The 22,745-nt window shown below is 36.7% G+C and overlaps 1 protein-coding gene across 8 annotated transcripts in view; it reads left to right on the plus strand.

The window, feature by feature from the left end:
• TTC3 (tetratricopeptide repeat domain 3) overlaps positions 1–22,745 on the plus strand; it is a 116,604-nt gene that overhangs the window by 16,017 nt on the left and 77,842 nt on the right. For 5 of the 8 annotated variants that reach the window (XM_077879176.1, XM_077879175.1, XM_077879174.1 and 2 more), the window contains exons 7-11: positions 653–773; positions 3,060–3,145; positions 4,331–4,425; positions 5,540–5,602; positions 15,642–15,696. In XM_077879176.1, coding sequence (XP_077735302.1) covers positions 653–773; positions 3,060–3,145; positions 4,331–4,425; positions 5,540–5,602; positions 15,642–15,696 — 420 coding nt within the window. Of the gene's footprint in view, positions 1–652; positions 774–3,059; positions 3,146–4,330; positions 4,426–5,539; positions 5,603–7,100; positions 8,524–15,641; positions 15,697–22,745 lie in introns of those variants that run through there. The other 3 variants (XM_077879179.1, XM_077879181.1, XM_077879180.1) reach the window with 2 other exon arrangements.

Genomic DNA, 22,745 nt, shown 5'->3' on the forward strand with positions numbered 1-22,745 from the left:
TTAACCTTGTGGTAAGGATGGAAGTCCTAGTTTAGATAAGTTCTGAGACCTCTCATTCACCTTGTATTATTGTACCCTCCTGCTATGCAGGGCAGCTCCTGGCCAGGTTGTAAACCTCAGCTTCCAGGTCTGTAATGATTGAAGCACCATCCTGGTCTCTGAGGGTAGCCTGAGGTTACTTGAAGATATACATATGTGAGTCCATGGTATCAGTTAACTTATATATATTGGGGTCCAGGTATTCTAGGTTGCGTGCTAGAGTAATGAAAACATGGGATTGTGTAAGTTTTTTTTTTTTTTTTTTTAAGTTTTTATTAAGAATCCGAAATACTTAGGGGGCCTGGGTGGCTCAGTTGCCTAAGTGTCTGCCTTTAGCTCAGGTCATGATCCCAGGGTCCTGAGATCCAGCTCCGCATTGGGCTCTCTGCTCAGTGGGGCATCTGCCTCTCCTTCTCCATCTGCCTTTCCCTCTCCATCTGCCTCTCTCCCACCTCGTGCTCTCTGTAGTGTGCGTGCATTCTCTCTTTCTCTCATAAATAAATAAAATCTTTAAAAAAAATCTGAAATACTGTATGTTTAAATTTATGGTGCCGTGTGTAAATTTAAAATTAAAAGTAATACCCAAACCACATTCTTCATCTTTTTGATACAGAAAATCTTGGCAATGGAAGAAGCTTTGAATTGGGTGAAATATACAGGCGATGTAACAATTCTACCTAAATTAGGAGCAGTTGACAATTGTTGGCCTATGTTAAGTATTTTCTTTACTGAATGTAAGTATAAATGCATTAAATTGTTAATTGACTCAGATTTAAGGCATTATTTGGGAAAATGAAACGTATGGTTATGTGATTTCTTATTTATGTAAGGATTTAAAAAAAATATTTTTCTCAAAATCCTTTTTATAAGAGAATTTTAACTTTGTAGTTAGCTTTATCCTAAATTTTCTGTCTTAATGATTTCTGACATCATACTTTAAAAAATGCTACCAAGTCGGGGATCCCTGGGTGGCTCAGGGGTTTAGCTCCTGCCTTCGGCCCAGGGCCTGATCCTGGAGTCCTGGGATTGAGTCCTGCATCGGGCTCCCTACATGGAGCCTGCTTCTGCCTGTGTCTCTGCCCCTCTTTCTCTGTCTCTCATGAATAAATAAAACCTTTAAAAAAAAATGCTACCGAGTGAATGCCATAGGTATTATATATGATACCCAAAAAAAAGAGTTCATGACTGGGGCCTCATGTATTTTCATTCAAAAGAGAAGTAAGTAATAGAGCTAACTAAGATAATTTTCATTTTCCTGATGACTGTTATTCTTCTGTATAATGAAACTGCTTTGTATATTTTTTTAACTTTGTGAAATATGTTTCTTTAAAGCATTTGAATGTTAGTGTTTTTATATTATGGCTATAGGGATCTTGAAGGAGGAAATACTTGGCTCTTTAGTTGGTGACTGACACCAGTGCCATCACCACTTGAGAAGAGGCCAAATCTTATACTGTTGATCTAAGTGATGGAGAGAAATTAAGCTTAAATATGAAGACAGTTTTTTCTAATATTACGTACTGGGCTATATTACATTGATAGAGGTGGTTCTCATTGTTCTGGAGGCCTTTAATTATAGGGTGGATTTTTTTTTTTTTTTAAGATTTTATTTATTCATGAGAGACAGAGAGAGAGAGAGAGAGGCAGAAACACAGGTAGAGGGAAAAGCAGGCTCCATGCAGGGAGCCCGACATGGGACTCCATCCCTTGTCTCCAGGATCAGGCCCTGGGCTGAAGGCAGTGCTAAACCGCTGAGCCACCCAGGCTGCCTATAGGGTAGATTTTATGCTAGAAGTAGAGGACCAATATCATGTGTTGGGCACCAGTGTGGGCTTGGTTCTGACATTCTCTCTCTGTTCTCTTTTATTTTTTTAAAGATTTTATTCATTTATTTATGAGAGAGAGAGAGAGAGAGAGGAAGGCAGAGACACAGGCAGAGGGAGAAACAGGCTTCATGCAGGGAGCCTAGTGCGGGACTTGATTCCGGGACTCCAGGATCACGCCCTGGGCCTGAAGGCAGACACTCAACTGCTGAGCCACCCAGGGATCCCCTGTTCTCTTCTTTAGAATAGCTCAAAGGTACCTGCTGTTGTACCTATTTTAGAAATAAGACTAAGGCTTTGGGAGGTTAAATGATATTTCTGCAGGTTAAATGATATTTCTGAGTGAACCTAGATGAGAAGTCAAGTATCCCTGATTTCAAGGCTTAGGCTTTTATCCTGTAATCTTACTCTGCCCCTTATTAATTACTTTATTTGGTGACCTTCCGAAATTCCTTCTTAAATTTAGATTTTTAGGTATTTTTTTCACCTTGGAAATGTGTTTGGCTAGAGGCTTGACTAGTTTTGTTGGGATAAAATTATTACCACCTAAAGGAATCTATGGAACAGTTAAAAATATAGAAAAAATATAGAAAATGAGGTGTGGTAAACTTTTAACATAAATTTTGGTTATTGCCTACTTTATTTTAATTAGTTCATTACATTTTTAAAAGAAAGTGTTTCAAGTAGCATTTTAACATGGCATCCATGAGTGTCAAAATGTTGAATTAGGATATTTAAAGTTATTATATTAAATAAAAGTTAGAAAGTTTTCCACATTTTTATCTTTAGACATTTTTATTGAACATTGTGCTGGGTACACCACAGGCGCTCAGTAATGTTTGTTGAACTAAATGGAGTATTTATGAGGCCTATTTGGAATATTATGTCCAAGCATTTGTTTTAACTACAATTGGAACTAATGTAATAATAAGTGCTTTTTTTAAATGCTAGAAGTAAAACAGATTAGATTCATCAGCAATGAATCTAATATGTTGTAAAACATTTTTTCAGTTCACTTTAAGTTGTACTATTTGATACATGTAAAAGACTGCAAGAAACACGTTATTAGAAAGTTTAATAATTAATTGACCTTATGGACTGACCTGTGTAACCTAAGTTTTAGAACATTAACAATACCAATTTGCTTTTTTTTTTTAAATAAATGTTCTCTCACTCTCTCCTAAAAATAAAATTTAGACAAGTATCACATAACTAAAGTTGTAACAGAAAACTGCAATTTGCTTGAAGAATTTAAAACTCAAAATTGTGCGGAATGTATAGAGGTGAGAATAAATATTTACTTGTAAGTATATTTTAAAATTTATCTGTTAGAACTTTTGTTAACATCCAAAATAAGTTCAGTAAAACTGCTGTTAGCACACAAGGAACAGCCGTAAAATTTAATAATAACACATTTAAAGAAAGATTTCAATACAATTTGATTGGAATATTTATTTTTCCAGAAGAGGAAGACATTTTGGTCAGAATTTAAAAATTTTATATGTGTATATTAAATATATATTTACATGTTATTAAATTTATAGAATATTAAATAATAAACATTTAAAGATATGTGTTTTAAAAGTTAATTGAAAAATAGAAATTTGATTTTTTTTTAAACTAAAAGATTTTTAATTAGTTGAGGAAATATAATTTTCTTTGGTAACAGCTTTTTTGAGATAGAATTCATAGAATTCATATGCCATAGAATTCACTCATAGGAATTTTTTTTTTTTTAAGATTTTATTTTTAAGTAATCTCTATGCCCAGTGGGGCTCAGACTTATAGCCCTGAGATCAAGTCACATGCTCTATCGACAGAGCCAGACAGGCACCTGGGAAATATGATTCTAACTAAAATTTTTAAAGGATTTAGGAAAATATTTAATGGTTCTATTTAATTCACTAACTAAAGTTATACAGTCCAGTTTATTTTAACCTGTTTATTTTGAAAATTAGAAAGTTTGAAAAGTTTCCTTTATACTTACAGCATCTTTGATTTCATTCTTGCTGATTTTGCTGCCTCATTTTTTGTCAATTAACCTATTCAACGTTGCCTATATATTTTTTTAGCAGTCAGGATTACTGAATAATACATTTTCTAACTTAAAATTTTACCTTGCATATGTTTTCTTTCCCTGCTATATGCAGGCTCAGTAGGCATATTTAAAAGTAGCCCTGCCAAATAATATACAAGGAGATAAATTGTTAGTAGTTATCCATAATGTGGTGGTTTTATTTACTTTTGATATTCCTTTAACAAAGTTAGCCTTTAGTTATCAGAGATAGGTTTCTTTAAATAAGTATACCAAAATATTGGGTATTGGGTTCTTGTCTTCTACATAAAAAATCCCCCATCTTATTTTTGTTATCAAAGATAAAAACCCAGAGCCCTTATTTCTCAGATATCGGGGTTCTTGGTTGTCTTTGCTTTTAATTGATGGGTCTTCTTTCACCTTGGTTTCTCAGCAAGGAGAACTAATGAAAATGAAAGGAAATGAAGAGTTTTCAAAAGAAAGATTTGATATAGCTATTATCTATTACACCAGAGCCATTGAATATAGGTAAGAGCAAAATAGAACATTGCGATCTTTTTTGTATGGCAAATCAAATTAGAATGCTAGTCAGGAGAAATAAAAGCAAGATGAGGAGCTGGAGAGAGTATCTTCTACTTGCTATGTAGAATACTTGGGCATTAGAAGTGTTAGGGATGGCTGGGTAGATGAATGTAACCAAGTAGTAGAATTCAAGTCATGCAGAACTGTGAATATTGCTTCTACCCAGGTGCCCCATTTTCTCTCAAGCTTTCCAGTATAGTGTCACTTGTTTCTTCTTGTACTCATTTTGCCTACAGTTAATCCCTTCCAAATTATCAGCTGATCAAAAAAGGGTATTTTGTTACTAACTAAAGGTATTACTAACACTTAAGATGTCCCCTGTTCAGTAATTTTTGCTAAGAGAGAACTTTTAAAGGATAATAGTTGGAATTGTTGAGTGTATGTTTTCTCCTCCTCATCTTCTGTTTGCTCAGCTACTAGAATTTTGTAGCATTCCTGCACAGTGTGCTTTATACTTGGTTCCTACTGACATCTTTGCTGGGAGTTCTAATGTTGTAGCAAGGCTTTGGAGGATGTGCTGTAGATAGCTACTGTCTTTCCTGCCTTGCCTGTTTCCATGGGGAATAAGTGAATCAGGGTAGCACACCACATCTGGAAGGCTGCTCTGTTCCAAGGAAAGAACAGATTAAACCCCTAGGAAAGACAAAATTTGAAATGAAGTTACTTAAATTATTGTTGCAGTTTACAGATTTTTTTTGTCAGAGTTCTTTGTCAAGTGGTATAGTCCTGATTTATATAATTCTGTCCTTTATACCATACTTGTGATTTGCTAGCTTTTTAGTAGGTCTCATTTGATCTTCACCACATCCTTAGCAGTTAGGCAGAAAATGTAGGACATTTTGAATACAGTGAAGTGTAGGTTGATTTGAACAAAGTTACTCTGGTAGGAAATGAAGAAATTAGGACTTAGCCAGTTAGGTCTCCAAATCTTATATTCTTTCTGCTCTGCCACACAGATGTAAAGTTTTTGAGAAGTTTTTCATGCCCTATGTTTTCTGTGTGCTTTTTATTTGTTTTGTATGTGATGTCCTTTACTGACTAACCATTATTTCTTTTAAAGACCTGAAAATCACCTTCTTTATGGTAACCGAGCTCTTTGTTTTCTTCGCACTGGACAGTTTAGGTAAGTTGGTTAGAGTCACTGTTAAACTTAAATACTCAGTCACTGAGCTGTTATACTAAATACTCATTTTTGAGAAATATTTGTTTTGCAGGCATACAAGAAAATCCTTAAATAATTTTTTGGCAGAAATAGCTAAATGGTTAAAGGGGTTCTGTAGGCTTTATACATAATGACAATGGCAGCAGCAGCTGTTCTGAGTGGATAACATATTATATGCTGTTTTAAGTACTTTACATATGTTCCTTAATTCTCACAACATACTATTAGGTAATGTTATTCACATTTACATTTAGGTGGACTCATGCCATTACTAAGTAGTGATGTCAAGATTTGAACACAGATCTTCTCTGATGATGTAGAAGTCTGTATTTATAATACCTGTGTTATATCCTTTTGCTCTCAATCTGTCTAATTCTGGAAGAATTTTCACTGTTTCCTATATCTTGATATAAAAAAATTAAGTAAATCTCATTTGTAAGTGAAAGAAAGAAAAGAAATTTAATGGTTTTAACCATCAAAGTGAGATCATAATTCTTTTAATTTCTTACATAATTAATTCTTAGTTTCTTATGTTGCATTGAGCTTTTATTTATTGGTCGAGAAAGATTGTTGACACTGCACCAACCATGATTTTGTTGTCTCTCAGTTTAAAATTTTTAGTATAGGGCAGCCCTGGTGGCTCAGCAGTTTAGCGCCACTTTCAGCCCGGGGTATGATCCTGGAGACCCGGGATTGAGTCCCATGTCAGGTTCCCTGCATGGAGCCTGCTTCTCCCTCTGCCTGTGTCTCTTCCTCTCTCTATCTCTCATGAATAAATAAATAAAATCTTAAAAAAAAAATTTAGTATATAAATTACAAGCATTAATATTGAGCAGTGTATATGCTCTTACATTTAATTGTGTCCTTCTTAGGGTGGCTTCAGGAATATATCTGCCCAGGAGAAGAATATTAAAAATACAACAAAAGAAACTAAAAAACCAGTTTAGAGCTGGGGATCCTCAGGGAAAAGCTGCATAGTCATAAGGTTCTGCAGAGTTATTAGTTATAATTTATATTTGTGTTTGACATTTTTGTTGCTGAAAATAAAAGGAGAAAACCTGACAAGTTATATGATTCTCACTGTCCATGAAGAAAGAGGACAGAAGTTGCTCAGGTGAAACAGTTTTCCTGATGCTTAGTTCTGGAAGAAATTTCTTACATGGCCTACAAGTAACATGACTGGGTGTTGGAGTAGAGAAGACCCTCAGCAACGTTCCTACTCAAAGCAGAAAATTCTCTGAAAGTGCACTTTTGGGTTTCTGATGAAAGCAGAGAGTCTTGTACTAGTGTTTTTTAGTTAAAGTTCTTATGTTGGGGTGTGGGAGGGTGGGAGTGGGAAAAAGAGTATATTCCAGGTATGTAGCTTTTAAAAATAACATTTGTTTTTCTTTTATTATAAACAGAACACATTCTCATGGTAGAAAATTTGGAAAATACAAGAGTTTAAAAAGAAGAAAATAAAAATCACCAGTAATCCAACCACCTCGGAGAATACCGCTGTATTAACGTTATGCAGCTTTTAGATGGCTTAAGCCGTGGATAAAGCGAGGCTATCTAGACTAGAGGAATGGATGGGCTGGACACAGTCTTCCATCAATACCACTGTCCTCAACTGGTTCTGACAAGAAATGAGCTACAAATGTCCTTAGGTTATTGCTTCTGGCTAGGTCCAGAATTGCAGATATCCTATGCTGTTTGATGGTGAATCTGTGTGCTTTCAAGATGAATAGGTTGGCAACTTGACTAGCCTCTTGTGAAAATCGAAACCTTGATTGGGCGGAAGGTCATCCACTCTGCATAGGGGAGCTCCGAGAGCGGAGCAGCAAGCCGGGGGGTTTCTGCCCTCTTTCATGAGTGTTGAATGCTAGACACTCAAGGAGGATCCTCTTAAAACTGCGCTGCAAAGGAGGTGCATCAAAGTAGAAATACAGAAGCCAGGTAGCCTGGTGAGGAAAAGGTCAAGAGCAGGGTTGTGTGTCCATCCTTGTACCTACTTCCTGATAGTCTAGCTTGTGGTTCAACACCATTGAAGTTTTCACTAGAGGCAGGTCAGCCGCATTTTCTTCTTAGGGAATCACTGATATGTATTGGATGCCAATGTAAAGTCAGAAACATTGTGCCTCATAGTTTTGTTGGTGTTTCCTACCTTTTTGCATACTGTTTATATGACTTGTTCAGTAGGGATAATGTTTTCTGAGTACATCTCACTCCTGATCAAGTGAGTAGATAATGTGACTTCAGAAAGGAACATGTTGCCAGCGATTCACTATTGCTATTGACAAAAGAGGACCCAAGCCCTTTAGCTGAGTTACCACGATTGAGATGTTTTAAAGCTCTCACACCTGAGGTTTGGTAGATCTGTCAAGGGAATCTGGCAGAGCAGCTGTGGGACACCTGGGGGTAAAGCATCTAACCTCTGTGGTACTGTTGTGAGCACTTTATGCATTCAAGCTCAAAAAGCCCTTATCTCTGTGAGGTGGGTGCTGCTGTCTCTTTATAGATGAGGAAACAGGAATGGGGAAGTCAAGCAAAGTATTCTCAGAAACTAGGTGGGTGTGATGGAGCCAGAATATGAACCCAGGCAGCCTGGATACAGAGTCTTTACCATTAATCCCCATCGGAAGGGGATGGTAGACTCAAAGGACAATGTGAAAAAAAATTTTTTTTAAATAAATGGTTCAAATAGTCAATAAACATGAGTATCCTTATAGAACATGCAGATTACAAACCTTGAGTCTCTTTCTCATGTCCATCAGATTGGCAAAAATTTTAAAAACCTCATAATACCAAGTGTTTGAGAGGATGTGGAACAAAGGAAACTTGCATACTCGACTGGAGAAAGTGTAAATTGGTGCAATCACTTTGGACAGCAATTTGGCAAGGTGAAGATGTGCATACTCTGCAGCCCACTTCTAGGCTCCTATTCTCCAAACTCAAATGTGTACCCAAGAAGATACATACAAGCCTTCATGATAGCACTGTTTGTAAGAGTAAAGAAATGGAAACAACTTAAATGTCCATCAGTGGGGGAATGGATAAATAAATGATGGTATATTCATACAATGGAATTTTATACAGCAGTTAAAATGATGACAATGTTGAGTAAAAATGCAAGTTGCAGAATAATTTGTATGGTATGATGCAATTTATATAATGTCAAAATATGCAAAATGACATACATATCCATAGTTAATACATAGTATGTATTAAAATGTTTTTGAAATGCATGGGCATGTTAAACACCAGGGGAGTGGCTGTCTCTGGGGAGGGAAGGATGGGAGATGAGAAAGTGGAACACAGTGGTTGTGGACTGTAACAGTTCTGCAAAAAGATCTGAAGTAAATATGGCAAAATGTTAAGATCTTGCTAAGCTGGTATATGGGTGTTGACTTAATAATGTTATTCTCTGTATTTTTGTGTGTAATTGAAATATGTGATAAAAAGTGATATAGTGAAATTAAAAATGCACATGGTAAGATGAAAAAAAAAACAAAAGCAATGGTCACTAAAACATCAAGGATAAAGTAAGTGAAAAGTAATCTTGTAAGAAGAGAAAGAGAAGTGTTTTAAGACTGATGGGGGAGAGCCTGAGGTGAGGTGTGTGTGGGGAAAATGCTTCATTAAGAAATGGTCAAAGTGGTGGTGGTGGTTTTAATGCCAGATAGCACAGTTTGTACCACCTCTGGGGGAATGTAGGTGAGGCTGAGAGCCCATCTGAACTCTTACCATTCATCAGACGTGTGCACCTCCAGATCTGCGGATGTCATACTTGGGAAATCTTTGGAATGGGGTTGGAATGGGGGGTGCTGTGTGTGGAAATACACTACCTTCTGCCACAGCTTCCACTGAATCTGAATCCTTCACACTCAGGACTGTGTGCAGTGTATCCCAGATGCCCGTTGTGGCTGAGATGTCCTTTTATTCAGGTCTTCCAGAAGTTCACTTTTCAAATATAATTCGCCATTTATAGGGCATTTTAGAGTAATAGTTTTAATTGAAGTAATCAGATATATTCTTGTTTTTTTTTGTTTTTTGAATAATCATATTTTTAAAGGAGAATCTAGAATAGGCATTTAGGCATATCTGTGGCTTCTGTAGTTACAGTACTTACTTACGCAAGGTATATCATTAGGCTGTGCCTCTTTATTGTTTCATTCCTCCTAGTTCTCACATGTGGAAATTTGAATTCTTTGATGGGACATGATAAACTGTAAGAGGAAATGAAATTGGAGAAAGGGAAAGCTCAGCCTTGGATGTTTTTTACATTTACTTTGGAAAATTATGGAGTTTTAAACTTGGTATTTGCTTTGACCTTCAGTGCTTAACTACCCATCATAATATGTTCTCTTCTGTTAGATCCAACTTGTGATTAATCACCGGTAGATAGACTTTAAATGACTTCTGGTTTTTGTTTTCATTTTGTGTTTTTCTGAATTTCTCTGAGGCCAGAGGTATAAATTAAGTCAATTGTATGTTCCTATGAGAATTTCAAAAGTCCTAGTGTGAGGTGCCTGGCTGGTGCAGTCAGGAGAGCATATGTGACTCTTGATCTCAGGGTTGGGAGTTTGAGCCCCCATGTTGGGCTTGGAGCCTACTTAAAGAAGAAAAATCCTAGTGTGTGTTTGTAGCTTCAGTGTGAGCATTTTGGTTTGGTAAATTACTAAGCTGGTCTCTTTTGTGGGCTCTTTATTTTTACAAGTTGCTAAATTTGCTTTTGAAGAAAACATTTTTTCAATATTGGTGGTGCACTCGCTTTTTAAAAAGCAGTAACAAATGCATATCATAAAAAGTTAAGAGTATGAAAGGATAAACTGAAAACTCTTGCCAAGCTCAGACCCCTGCCCTGATTCCTCTTTTCAGATACTTAAATATTTCCATAATATTTTTTATGCCTATATAAGCACTTAATATGTTGAACCAAATGGAGTTGCCATTTTTAGAAGTTAGAATATAGGCAGTTTCGTTTGATTCAATGTAATGTGTATATATGTGTAATCGTGTGTGGGTGTATATATATATATATTTTAAATATGCGTGGGAGCATACTATACATACTGTTGTCCTTTTGGTTTTTTAAAAAATACTTAACTTTTGGAGCTTGTTGCATATCACTGTATATAGAGATATAACTTTATATAATATAGAGATATAATATAATCTCTATAATATAGAGATATAACTTTATTTGTATTCATGGCTCCATAGTCTTTTACTACTGGATTACTCCTGCTTTGGTTAGTTGGTATTAGAATATAAATTATTTCCAGTTAAAAAAATTATGTACAGCTCTGTAATGATATCCTTTTACTTATGTTCTACACTCAGGTGCAAGTATATCTGAATAGATAAATTCCTGAGTGCTTTTACTTGGATGAAAGGGCTTATCTAACTTTAATTCCAGACACTGACTTTTTTTTTTTTTTTTCAGACACTGACTTTTGATTTAAAGTATATGTGTTCAGTTGATGGTTGTTACATCTGAGTCCTGCTTTTATTGCTTCATTGTAAGATCTAGGAACCTGGGAGAGTAGTAGTATTATTTATTTATTGGTCTGGTCAGGTCTCAGAGGGATGATTTACAATAGGGAAGAAAAAAATGATAATCCTTTTATGGCCTATGAAATTCTTACATATATGGTGGTTTGAGAATCAGTAAATAGCATCTCCTTTCCTCCCAAGTCCAGAATCAGTTAAGAAATAGAAACAGAAGACAAGGCAAATGGTGATCCAATCTTGCCTCCAGGGCTGACAGTTTTCAAAGAACAGGGCTTTATCAGAACAGTCTGATAGCCAAGTGACTTGTTATTAGTTCACCTATGGTCACAACTGGCAACAGAGACCTTTGTGAACTTTAAGCTTGGAGAATAGGGAATCTAGTATTATGGTGCTCAGTATAAGATTCCAAGAGAGAAAAAAGAAGAGGCTAAGCTACATACGATTAGTGCCCCTCCCTACCATTAATTACGTTATTATTCATCCTCAGGAAATGTTAGTGGGGGGTGGAGAAGGAGAGAGCTCAGAAATGATTAATCTAGCAAATCCGCATGGAAACTGGAAGAAGGAGAAATACATATTCACTCCTAACATATTTTAGGGCAAAATGTGGCATATCCTATATGAAGAAATGGGTGAGAGGGCTGGAAAAGTAACACTTCCCCATATGATATGTATTCTGTTGAAGACGCTGTTTGGTACTCTCACCATTATGTCACACAGTCTTCAAGAGTAGGTGACCATTTACATCTTGAGTTTTCCTGTTTTCATAGATACATTGTGCAGTTATATTGCTGTTGATAAAATTGTCCCTACTCTCCACAGAGTATTAATGCCTTAGCCGCACTAGGTTTGATGAGCAATCACAGTAATGTAATTTATTATGCCCACTTTGTTTTAGTAGGAGGATGTGGTCATATGCTAATAAATGTGAAAATATGTTAGTGTTTTTCTCTCTATATACATACACATACTAATATATATGGTATTTAGAATTATGTGATTATAACATAGTACCTATAGTTATAATTTTGTATATTGATTACAATAACATTCAGCGTTGATTCAACAAATATGATTGGACTTCTGCATCTAGCTATGTCAGAAATAAGCAAAACCAGACATAGTTCCTATATTCTAGACAGTGGGCCAGCACTGGGAGGGAGGATGTTGCATCCATGGAATTAATAGTATGGTGGATGGCCGAATACAGAGGGGAGTGGTGGTCAGGAACTAGACCAAAGAGGCTCTTGTAGGCTACATAAATATGGCCTTGAAGAGCATCAAGAAGTAAAGGATTTTAAATCGAGATGAGATGGCATGATTAGTTCTTTAGAAAGATCAGTGTAGTGAGAATGGGTTTGGAGGGGGTGCAACCTGAACGTGGGTTAAAAGGCTGTTGCAGTACTCTAGGCCAGAAGTGATGGTAGCTTAGAGCAGGGTAATGGTAGTGGAAATGGAGAAGTGGAAGGATTTGAGATATTTTGGAGGTAAAATGGACAGAAGTTGCTTATGGTTTGGTGTTTGGAACTATTTTGACGTTTCTGCCTTCAGCCACTTCATGGATTATAGGCTCGCTCCCTAACACTGGGATCACTGGAAGAGATACAGGAAGTAGAACTCAACTTCACTCTTAGACATCCTGAGTGGAAGTGTACTTGAAGGGTCTTAGTTGGAATGTCACACTGGCAATGAATTATGTGGGTCTGGGACTCCAAGGAAAATATTTGGGTAAGAGATGCATATTTGGGATAGTTAACCTAGATGATTTGACGTTGCAAATGTGAATGAGGTTATTTGGGGAGATGGCTCCCAACTTTGCACCCTGGAATTGACCTTGGAAGAAATACCCCCAACCCAGAGATTTTGGATTTAATTAATTGGGCATTGGGCTTCTAACAGCGTCCCAGGTGGTATTCGTGTAGCCAAGGTTGAGACCTATTGGTGTAGAACAAGTATAAGCTGAGAACTGGGACCGCGCGTTGAGCGACACAAATAGTGACCAATTAAGGGAAAATGAACCTGCAGGGGAGACTTACGGGTAGCCAGAGAGGTTAAGAGGAAAACTCGAAGTATGATATGGAAGGAAGAGAAAGTGACCAGTAGTACCTGTTGTTGCTGAGAAGCCAAATGGAATTTAGATTGAGCAATATGGACATCTTTTAGTTATAGGGAGAGTGTGTGTGGGAAGCTTGGAATAGATCCTGGGTTGGAGTGGGTTGAGATGAGAGGAAATGGAGATTGTATAGGCAGCTGTTAAAAGTATTTGCAGAGGGAAGCAGTGGGGAGACGAGTTGTGCTTTTGAATTAGGATGTGTTTGGTCACAAATAACAGAAAACCCTGTTTAAATGGTGAAGAAAACTTAACCTCATTCAAGAAATCCGTAAGAAGGTGGCTCTAGGGTTATATATTTAGTGCCTCAGCAATGTCATCAAAGACCTAGGATTTTTCTAGCCCCAGTGGGTCACTTGGAGCTCAGGCTGTCTCCTCTGGCTATTGTGAGTCAGATCATAAACTGGACATTGCCATCTCTAGCAAAAGAATGGTTCTTGTAATCTTCAGAAAAAAATAACACATACTGAGAAGTGTGTATTTCATAAGTATATAGGTTGAATTTTCAGAAGCCTTACATGTGTAATCAGTACCCAGAAATTCCCCTTTTCCCTCCTCCTAGCCTACCCACCTTCTTCCCCAGGATAACTACTGTCCCATCTTCCAACACCGTGGGTTAGTTTTGCCTGTTTTTGTGCAATGTAAACAGTCATGGTATGTGCTCTTTTATGTTTGGCATTCAGCATTGTTTTCGAGATCCATATTGTTGCATGGAGTTGTAAAGTGTTCATCTATTGCATGAATATACCACATTTTATCCATTCTAATGTTGATGGACATTTGGGTAGTTTCTAGTATTTGGCTTTTACAGATAGTATCATTGTGAACATATGTATTCATTTCTGTTGAGAATCTAATTAAGGAGTGGAGTTGCTGGAACGAGGGTATGCTTATATTCAGCTTTCATACATAATTTCCTATATGGTTGTATGGTTTTACACTCCTGCCAGCAGCATATGAGAGTTTCAGTTCCATGTCCTTACTAACACTTATTATTTTGTGTCATTTCATTTAGACATTCTGATGGGTATGTAGTGATACAGTGCTGTGATTTTAATTTGCATTTTCTTAAGTCCATTAAGGATATTTAAGTTGAGCATCTTTTCATATGCTTATTGACCACTTAGATATTTTCCTGTGAAGTGCCTGTTTGGATCTTTTGCTGTTTTGTTTTGTTTTTTTTTTTCTTTCTTTCTTTTTTGAGTTGAATGTCTTATTAGGTTTTTAAAACTTTTTTTGGATTTGAGTCATTGGTCAAATATATGTATTAGAAATAGCTTCTCACACTCTGGCTTGCTTTTTCACTTTTGATATTTTTTTTTTCACAAACAGATGATGCTAACTTTAACATAATGCCATTTATCAGTTTTTCTTTCTATAATGAACACTTTTTTGGGTTCTGTTTGTAGTCTTTGCCTTCTCTAACATCACCAAAATGTTCTGTGTTTCTTTTAAAGGCTTGATTGTTTAATTTTGTATTTAGTGAGATGAGAGGTAGAGTTCAAGATAGGTATGAATGTCTAATGGACTCATCACTCTTTCTTAAGAATATGTTTCCTCCACGCACTGCAGTGGTCATCTTTGTCGTATAGATCAGGTGACGGTATGTAAGCATCTGTTTCTGATTTGTTTATCCTAATCTGTTGGTCAGGTCATCTGTATTTAGATAGACTTTTCTTTTTTTTTAACTATATATAGCCTTTTAGTGGGTCCTGCTGTCTGATAGTGTAAGTTACCTAGTTTTGTTCTTCCTTGTAATCTCTTTTTAAGAGTGATGAGTTCTCTTAGCTCTCATTGGCCAGCACTGGGTCATATGACTCCCCAAACCAGTCAGTAGAAAGGAGAATGAAATTGCCATGATTGGCTTAAACTAATTATTATCCTCATTTTACATATGAGAATGTGGGCCAGAGAGTTTAAAAACTTCCTAAATAATCCCGAGGAGAGTTAGTGATTGTATTGAACTTAATTCCCATCTGTCTCAGCTTTTATGCTCTGTCTACTGTAGTTTACCTGATGTATGAAAGATCTGGGAGTTATCTTTCTGGAGACCGGAAGTCTTGCTGATGTGCAGAAATAGTGTAGAAAAACTATGCAGATAGTAAAAAGTTAGATATAGATAAGATGTAGACAAGATGTGTAGGAAACACTCCAGAAGTAGGAAAAGTACTTATTCCTGGGTAGTTGTGATTGTGACTCTGGGTGACTTTTTCCTTTTGTTTTACTTTTCTGTATTTTCCAAATTTCCTATAATGGACATATATGGATTTTTAAAAATTAAAAATTATTTTTAACTAGGTTATTTCTAGAAAATTCAAGAAGTACAAATAGATACACAATTTATACTGCCTTTGTTAAAAAATAAAAATGAATATTTCTTGTTTTTCTTTTTAGAAATGCACTTGGTGATGGAAAGAGAGCCACTATCCTGAAGAGCAATTGGACGAAGGTAGGTTTCTTTTATCTTTACATTGGGCAGGTATTGCTGTATAACTTTATGAAAAATCTGTGTACAGGATGTAAATCTATATGTAAAAACAGTGGATAAAATGCCAAACTCAAGAATATGAGAGGGGAATCTTCAGTTCCATAATCAGAAAGGAGACTTAATGCAGCAGTGAGAAGCCATATGTGTCTGAGGAGAATGAGAAGCAGGTAGAAATGTTGAGGATCTGGAGGGTACCTTAGTGTTTGAGATGTCAGGATCTGCACATCCTGGGTGGATTAAAGACTTAACTATGAAACTTAAAACTTAGGAGGAGAATTGTAGTAGGAGGCTGTCTTTACAGCCTTCAGGTGGGAAAGGATTTATTATGTAACCTAAAATGCACAATTTGGTGTTGGGGGGGTCCTTATAAATTTGATTCTGTCAAACTTAAAAACTTCTGTATGTCAAAAGACATCATGAATGTAGTAGTCCTAGTCTGAGAGGAGATAATTTGTCATATAAATAACATATATAACTGATAGGGATTATATCCAGAATATACAAAGAATTGCAATAAATAGGAAACCCAGTAGAAAATGGGCAAGTGAATAAACAAGCGTTTCACAGAAGAGAAATTCTGAATGGGCAATAAGAATAAACTATGTTCTATTTCCTAGCACTTAAAATTGTACAGTTAGAAAAACAAAACCAAGAGAGCAGAATAAAGAGCTTCCAAACAGATCTGCATGTACTAAGTAAAAGTAAACCAATATGATATTGTTTAGATCTTTAGAGTGGCAAAAATTAAAGAGACCAGTAGTCCCAAGTATTGGTGAACGTGTATACCAACAGGACTTCCATAAACCAGTGGGTGAGAATTGGTTGCAACTGAAGTGGAGAGCACTCTGATGTGCATATGCTGTAATTATTTGATTCTGAGTGTGTGTACCCCACAAACATTTTTGCAGTGTGTACACATGGTAAGATATGCAAAATGGTCATTGCAGTGTTGCTTTAATGGCATAGAACTACAGATACCTACATATCCATTGATAAGGCAGGGATGGTCTGCTCTGATCTGTCCCTCTTCTTAAACACCCATTATGTCTCCGACCTCACACCTACCACTCTCTCCCTACTTCACTGTGTGTTGACCTGTTGGTCTCCTCACCTGTTTCTTAAATATACCAGGTCCACTCCCAGTTTTCACTTGTTCTGACCTCTGCCTACAATTAGAATGCCTTCCCCCAGAGTATGAGCTAGCTCCCTTATTTCCTTTCATGTTTTACTGAAAATCTCCTAGGTGGAAGCTTCTTGGCCACATTACTAAAATGACAAGCCTGCCCCTGCCTATCCTCTTTCCCTGCTTTACTTTTTCCCTCTTGGTGATTAACATTATAAACATACTGTGTGTATTATTTAAGCTATGTTTAGTGTGTGTCCTGTACAGTGTGAGCTCCACGAGGACAGATTTTTTTGTTTGGTTGATTCTCTCTTGAATTTGGACTGCCTGACAACTGCTTGGCACATAGCAAGCACTTAGTGAACGAACGAACCGAATACTGGATTGCAGATGGAATAAGTTAACTGGCTTATCAACATTTACAGATCTAAAAAATGGTGTTGGATGAAAAAAAAAAAAAAAACAATAAAAGCGTCATATAGGCCAGAAAAACACTTAACTCGTGATAATGTTTCCTCCTGGGCAGTTAGAGAAGGAAAGATAGGGTACAAAGAGGATTGCAGCCATATCTGTTTGGTTTTATTTCTTCTAGTAAAAAACAATCTAAAGCAAATATAACAAAATGTTAGCAGTTAATTCTGGGTGTTTATGATACTAATCACTGTATATATTCCTAAATCACAAAAAAATTTTTTTTAAAGTAAAGCTTTAGATAAGACACAGAAAGATACATGTTTCAGACTTCATTCATGACTTTACATCATTTGTTTTTAAATTAGAATGAATATTAGTCATAGAATTTTAGAGTCCCCCAGATAATGATTCATGTGGCCAAAATGTGTATTGGGGCCTAGGGATTGTGAAATGCCCCAGGTAGACTCCTGCATCTAAATTTTGGAGTCTTTTTAAATGCTTTATTTTACAGATGAAGAGATTAGGCCCAGAAAGGTAAAGGCACTTTTACAAATAAAAGACAAAACTGGATTGACTATCCAGCACTGGATATGCTTCTGTTTGAGAGTGAATAATTTGTTGCTATTTTTACTATGAGTCATCTTTGTACTTGATACAGAATCTTTGTTGATCACTGACCCTGACATTTGGCGTGTACTCTAAAATACTTATTCTATGGATGATAAAATTTTTTTAAAGATTTTATTTATTTATTCATGAGAGAGACAGAGAAGCAGAGACATAGGCAGAGGGAGAAGCAGGCTCCCTGCAGGGAGCCTGATGTGGGACTCGATTCCAGGACCCCGGGATCACGACCTGAGCCAAAGGCAGACGCTCAACCACTGAGCCACCTGGGCATCCTGGATGATAGAATTCTTAATACCGAAACCCAGACCCTGAAGTTAGTCTTCTAGAGTTACCATTTGGTATTTTAGTCTATTGTCAATTTAGAAAAAAGAGTACTGAAACATGCTGAATTACATTGAGGACTTCATGTAGAATATTTATTTCTGGTTTAATTTATCAAACGGAAAATTTTCATTTTTTTAAAGATTTTATTTATTTGAGAGAGCATGAGACACAGCAAGAGCACATGAGCAGGGGGGAGGGGGAGAGGGAGAGGGAGAAGCAGACTGCTGAGTGTGGGACCTGATGGGACTTGATCATGGCCCAAGCCAAAGGCAGATCCCTAACTGACTGAGACACCTAGGTACCCCAAATTTTTACTCTCTAAAAAACCATTTTTAGAGCAAGTTTAGGTTCATAGCAAAATTAAAAGGAAGGTAAGCCTACACATGCATAGCCTCCCCCATTATCAGTATACCCCAGCTGAGTGGTAGAATTTGAAAATTGATAAACATACACAGGTTTATAATTTATACCTACATTGTAATCACCCAAAGTCCGTAGTTTATCTTAGGATTCACTTCCTAAGTGTTTTATATACATATATCTTAAGATTTATTTATTTATTCATGAGAAACACAGAGGGAGGGGCAGAAAACACAGGCAGGGGGAGAAGCAGGCTCCCCGCAGGGAGCCCGCTGTGGGACTCAATCCCAGATCCCAGGATCATGCCCTGAGCCGAAGGCAGATGCTCAACCGCTGAGCCACCCAGATGTCCCCCTAAGTGTTATATATGATGTGAGTTTAGACAAATGGATCATGACATTTACCTATCATGATTTAAACAGTATTTTCACTGTCCCTCAAATTCTCTGATTTGCCTGTCCAAACCCCTGGCAACCACTGATCTTCTGTTTCCATTAGTTTTACCTTTTCCAGCATGTCATAGAGTATGTAGCCTTCTCAGGTAGCCTTCTCTTTCCTTTAATAATATGCATTTAAGTTTCTGCTGTGTCTTTTCATGACATGATAGTGATTTCATTTTAGTGCTGAATAATAAATACTACATTGTTTAGATGCACCACCAGTTGATTTATCAATTCACCTACTGAAGGACATGTTTGTTGCTTTTGAGTTTTGGCCATTATGAACAAAGCTGATATAAATACCTATGTGCAGGTTTTTATGTAGACATGTTTTCAACTCCTTTGGGTAATTACCAAGGAGTATGATTGCTGGGTCATATGACAAGAATATGTTTAGTTTTTTAAGGAAATGCCAAACTGTTTTCCAAAGTGACTGTACCATTTTGCATTCCCATTAGCCACAAGTGAAAGTTCCTGCTACTCCATATCCTTCTTGGCATTTGGTATTGTCAGTGTCCTGAATTTTGGCCTTCCTAATAGGTATATGGTAGTATCTTGCTTTAATTTGCATTTTCCTAATGACATATGATGTGGAGCAGCTTTTCATATGCTCATTTGCCACTATATACCTTTCTTGATGAGGTGTCTGTTAAGATCTTTGACTCGTTTTTATATGGGTTGTTTTCTTGTTGGATTTTTTTTTTTTTTTAAAGATTGTATTCATTTATTCATGAGAGAGAGACAGAGAAGCAGAGACACAGGCAGAGGGAGAAGTAGGCTCCATGCAGGGAACCTGATTGAGTCCCTGGGCCAAAGGCAGGCGCCAAACCTCTGAGCCACCCAGGGATCCCCATTATTGTTGAATTTTTAAGAGTTTTTGTGTATTTTGCATAATAGACCTTAACAGATTAGTCTTTGATAAATATTTTCTCTGGATTGTGGCTTATCTTCTCATTTTCTTGACAGCAACTTTCAGAGAGCAGTTTTTAATTTAATTAAAGTCCAACTTATGGGGATCCCTGAGTGGTTCAGTGGTTTAGCATCTGCCTTCAGCCCAGGGTGTGATCCTGGGGTCCCAGGATTGAGTCCTGCATCAGGCTCCCTTCATGGAGCCTGCTTCTCCCTCTGCCTGTGTCTTTGCCCCCCCCCCCATGTATCTCTTATGAATAAATAAATAAAATCTTTTATAAAAAAGTTCAGCTTATCAGTTATTTCTTTCATGGTACTTGCCTTTGGTATTGTGTCTTTAAAGTCATTACCTTTTTTTTGCATTTTTACATTTAGTTCTATGATTCCTTTTACGTTAATTTTTGTGAAGGATGTAAGGTCTAGATGCATTTTTTTTTTTAATATAGATGCTCCAGTGTCACTGTTGAAAAGGCTGTCTTTACTTCATTGTATTGCCTTTGTTATCTTTGTCAAAGATCTGTTGACTATATTTATGTGGGTTCATTCACTTTATTTAAATAGGGATGTTTTGTGATGATTGTAGAAATATTTGTGTAGATGCAAAACACAAATCCTAGTACGTATTAAAAACATTTGGTTACTATATCTAGGTCATTTTTTTTTTTTCATTTTATTTTACTGGAAAGAAGTGCTCATTAAAAGGTGGCTTAAGCTTCCAAAGCAAAGGTGAACTGTGCAAGGTGCATTCTGTACTTCTACTTTAGACGAACTATGAGTCTACGTCTGTTGAGTCTCTCCTCTATGATACAAAGCTGTATAAGAAGGTTCTCTTTAGATTTCTGTGAAGGTGGGCCATTGTTCTTCCTTCTTTCCAGATAGAGAAGACTGATACAATGCCAGCTGCCCTACACGTGCTTTCAGGCTCAAGAGAGTGTGTCATTGTATACCAAAGAGTGGCAATTTTTCTGGTATTATCAGTAGACATTTGTTGACATTTCTTTTTGCATTGCCTTCTGATATTGTTATATAGCATATAAACTAGTAGCCTCACAGATGTCCACAAGAACTTTTTAATATTGAGGGGTATATTAAGACTCTTGTTTGTGAGTGACAAAACCTAACTCAGATTTGGCCTAAGTAGTTGGTTCACATAATTGAAAAGTCTAGGCATTACCTGTAGGCATGACTGGATCTGAATCTATACACATTTTTTTCCCCATTTCTCAGTTTTGGTTTTTTGTTAGCTTTGTTTTCAGTCTCCTTTATCCCTTTTAATTCTGTGTTTCTTGTTAGGTGGGTTCTATTGCTGTATTGAGTTCACTGATTTTTTTTTTCCTTCTGCAATGTCTAATCTGCCCCAATTTTCTTCCAATGTATTTTTCATCTTAAATGATGAAACTTCCATCTTTAGAATTTCAGTTTGAGTATTCCTTATGTATTTCACATCTTGATACATTCAGATACATTCAGTCTTTCTTTTAGTTTCTTGCACGTAATGGAATATGTTTATAATTGTTCTAATGTTCTTGTCTACCAATTCTATCATATGTGTCATTTCTGACTCTTCGATTGTTTCTTCCTTATAGATCACATTTTCCTTCTTTGCATACCTAATGATATTTTTTTGGATGCAAGACATTGTTTTTACTGATATTTTTGTGTATCTGTAAATATTTTTGAGCTTCATTTTGGGATGCAGTAAAGTTACTTGGAAACAGTGTAATTCTTTGGAGTCCTGTTTTAAGCTTTGATAGATTGGGAACATAGTGGTATTTGGTCAAGGGCTATCTTTTTATCTATAACTGAAGCAAAATGCTTCTGAATACTCTGCCTGTTATTCCATGAATTATGATGTTTTCCACTCTGGCTGGTGGAAACAAGAATTGTTCCTGGCCCTGTGGGAATGCTGACTGTTGTTTCCTTATTAGCCTTTCTAGTGGTTCTTTCCCTGGTTTGAGTTTTGGGTAGTTGTCCCACATGTATGTACTGATTAGTACTCATCTCAAGACTTAATGTGGGGGCACCATGTGAGGATCTCTGGAGTTCTCTGTGGAGCAGCCTCCTCTCTCTCCCTTTGTGCTGTGAACTTGCACTACCTTGGCTCTCCTGGACTCCTGTCGCTGTCTCCTGAACTGAAATTGCAGTCCATGCCTGGGTTCCTTCTCCCTGTGCTATAGAAATTCCATTAGAAATTAGAAATTTAGAAATTCCATTCAGTAAGCTGGACCAATCAATCATAGGGCTTTTGTTTTATGTGTTTCTCATCTCTTGGGGGTCACTTTCTTTTGTTGCCTGATATTCAGTTTCTTGCCAACCTTTGTTTCATATATTTTGTCCTTGTTTGTTTGTTTTAGGCAAGAGTGTAAATCCAAATCCCTGTTAATTCCATCTTTACCAGAAGTGGTAATCATAGTGTAGGCTCTCTTGGCTTCATTTTTTAAAAGACTTTTACCATGTAGTAGGAGCCCCAAACTCATATCCTTAATAATTTAATTCTAGTGGCAAAGGAACCTAATATTTTATTTTATTTTATTTTATTTATTTTATTTTATTTATTTTATTTTATTTTATTTTATTTTATTTTATTTTATTTTATTATATTATTTTAAGATTTATTTATTTATTTATGATAGACAGAGAGAAAGAGAGGCAGAGACACAGGAGGAGGGAGAAGCAGGCTCCATTCCGGGAGCCCGACGTGGGACTTGATCCCAGGACTCCAGGATCGCGCCCTGGGCCAAAGGCAGGCGCTAAACCGCTGAGCCACCCAGGGATCCCCGAACCTAATCTTTTAGTACCTATATATTACAACT

The sequence above is a fragment of the Canis aureus genome, chromosome 30, assembly GCF_053574225.1.
Source record: "Canis aureus isolate CA01 chromosome 30, VMU_Caureus_v.1.0, whole genome shotgun sequence".
Lineage (NCBI taxonomy): Eukaryota > Metazoa > Chordata > Mammalia > Carnivora > Canidae > Canis > Canis aureus.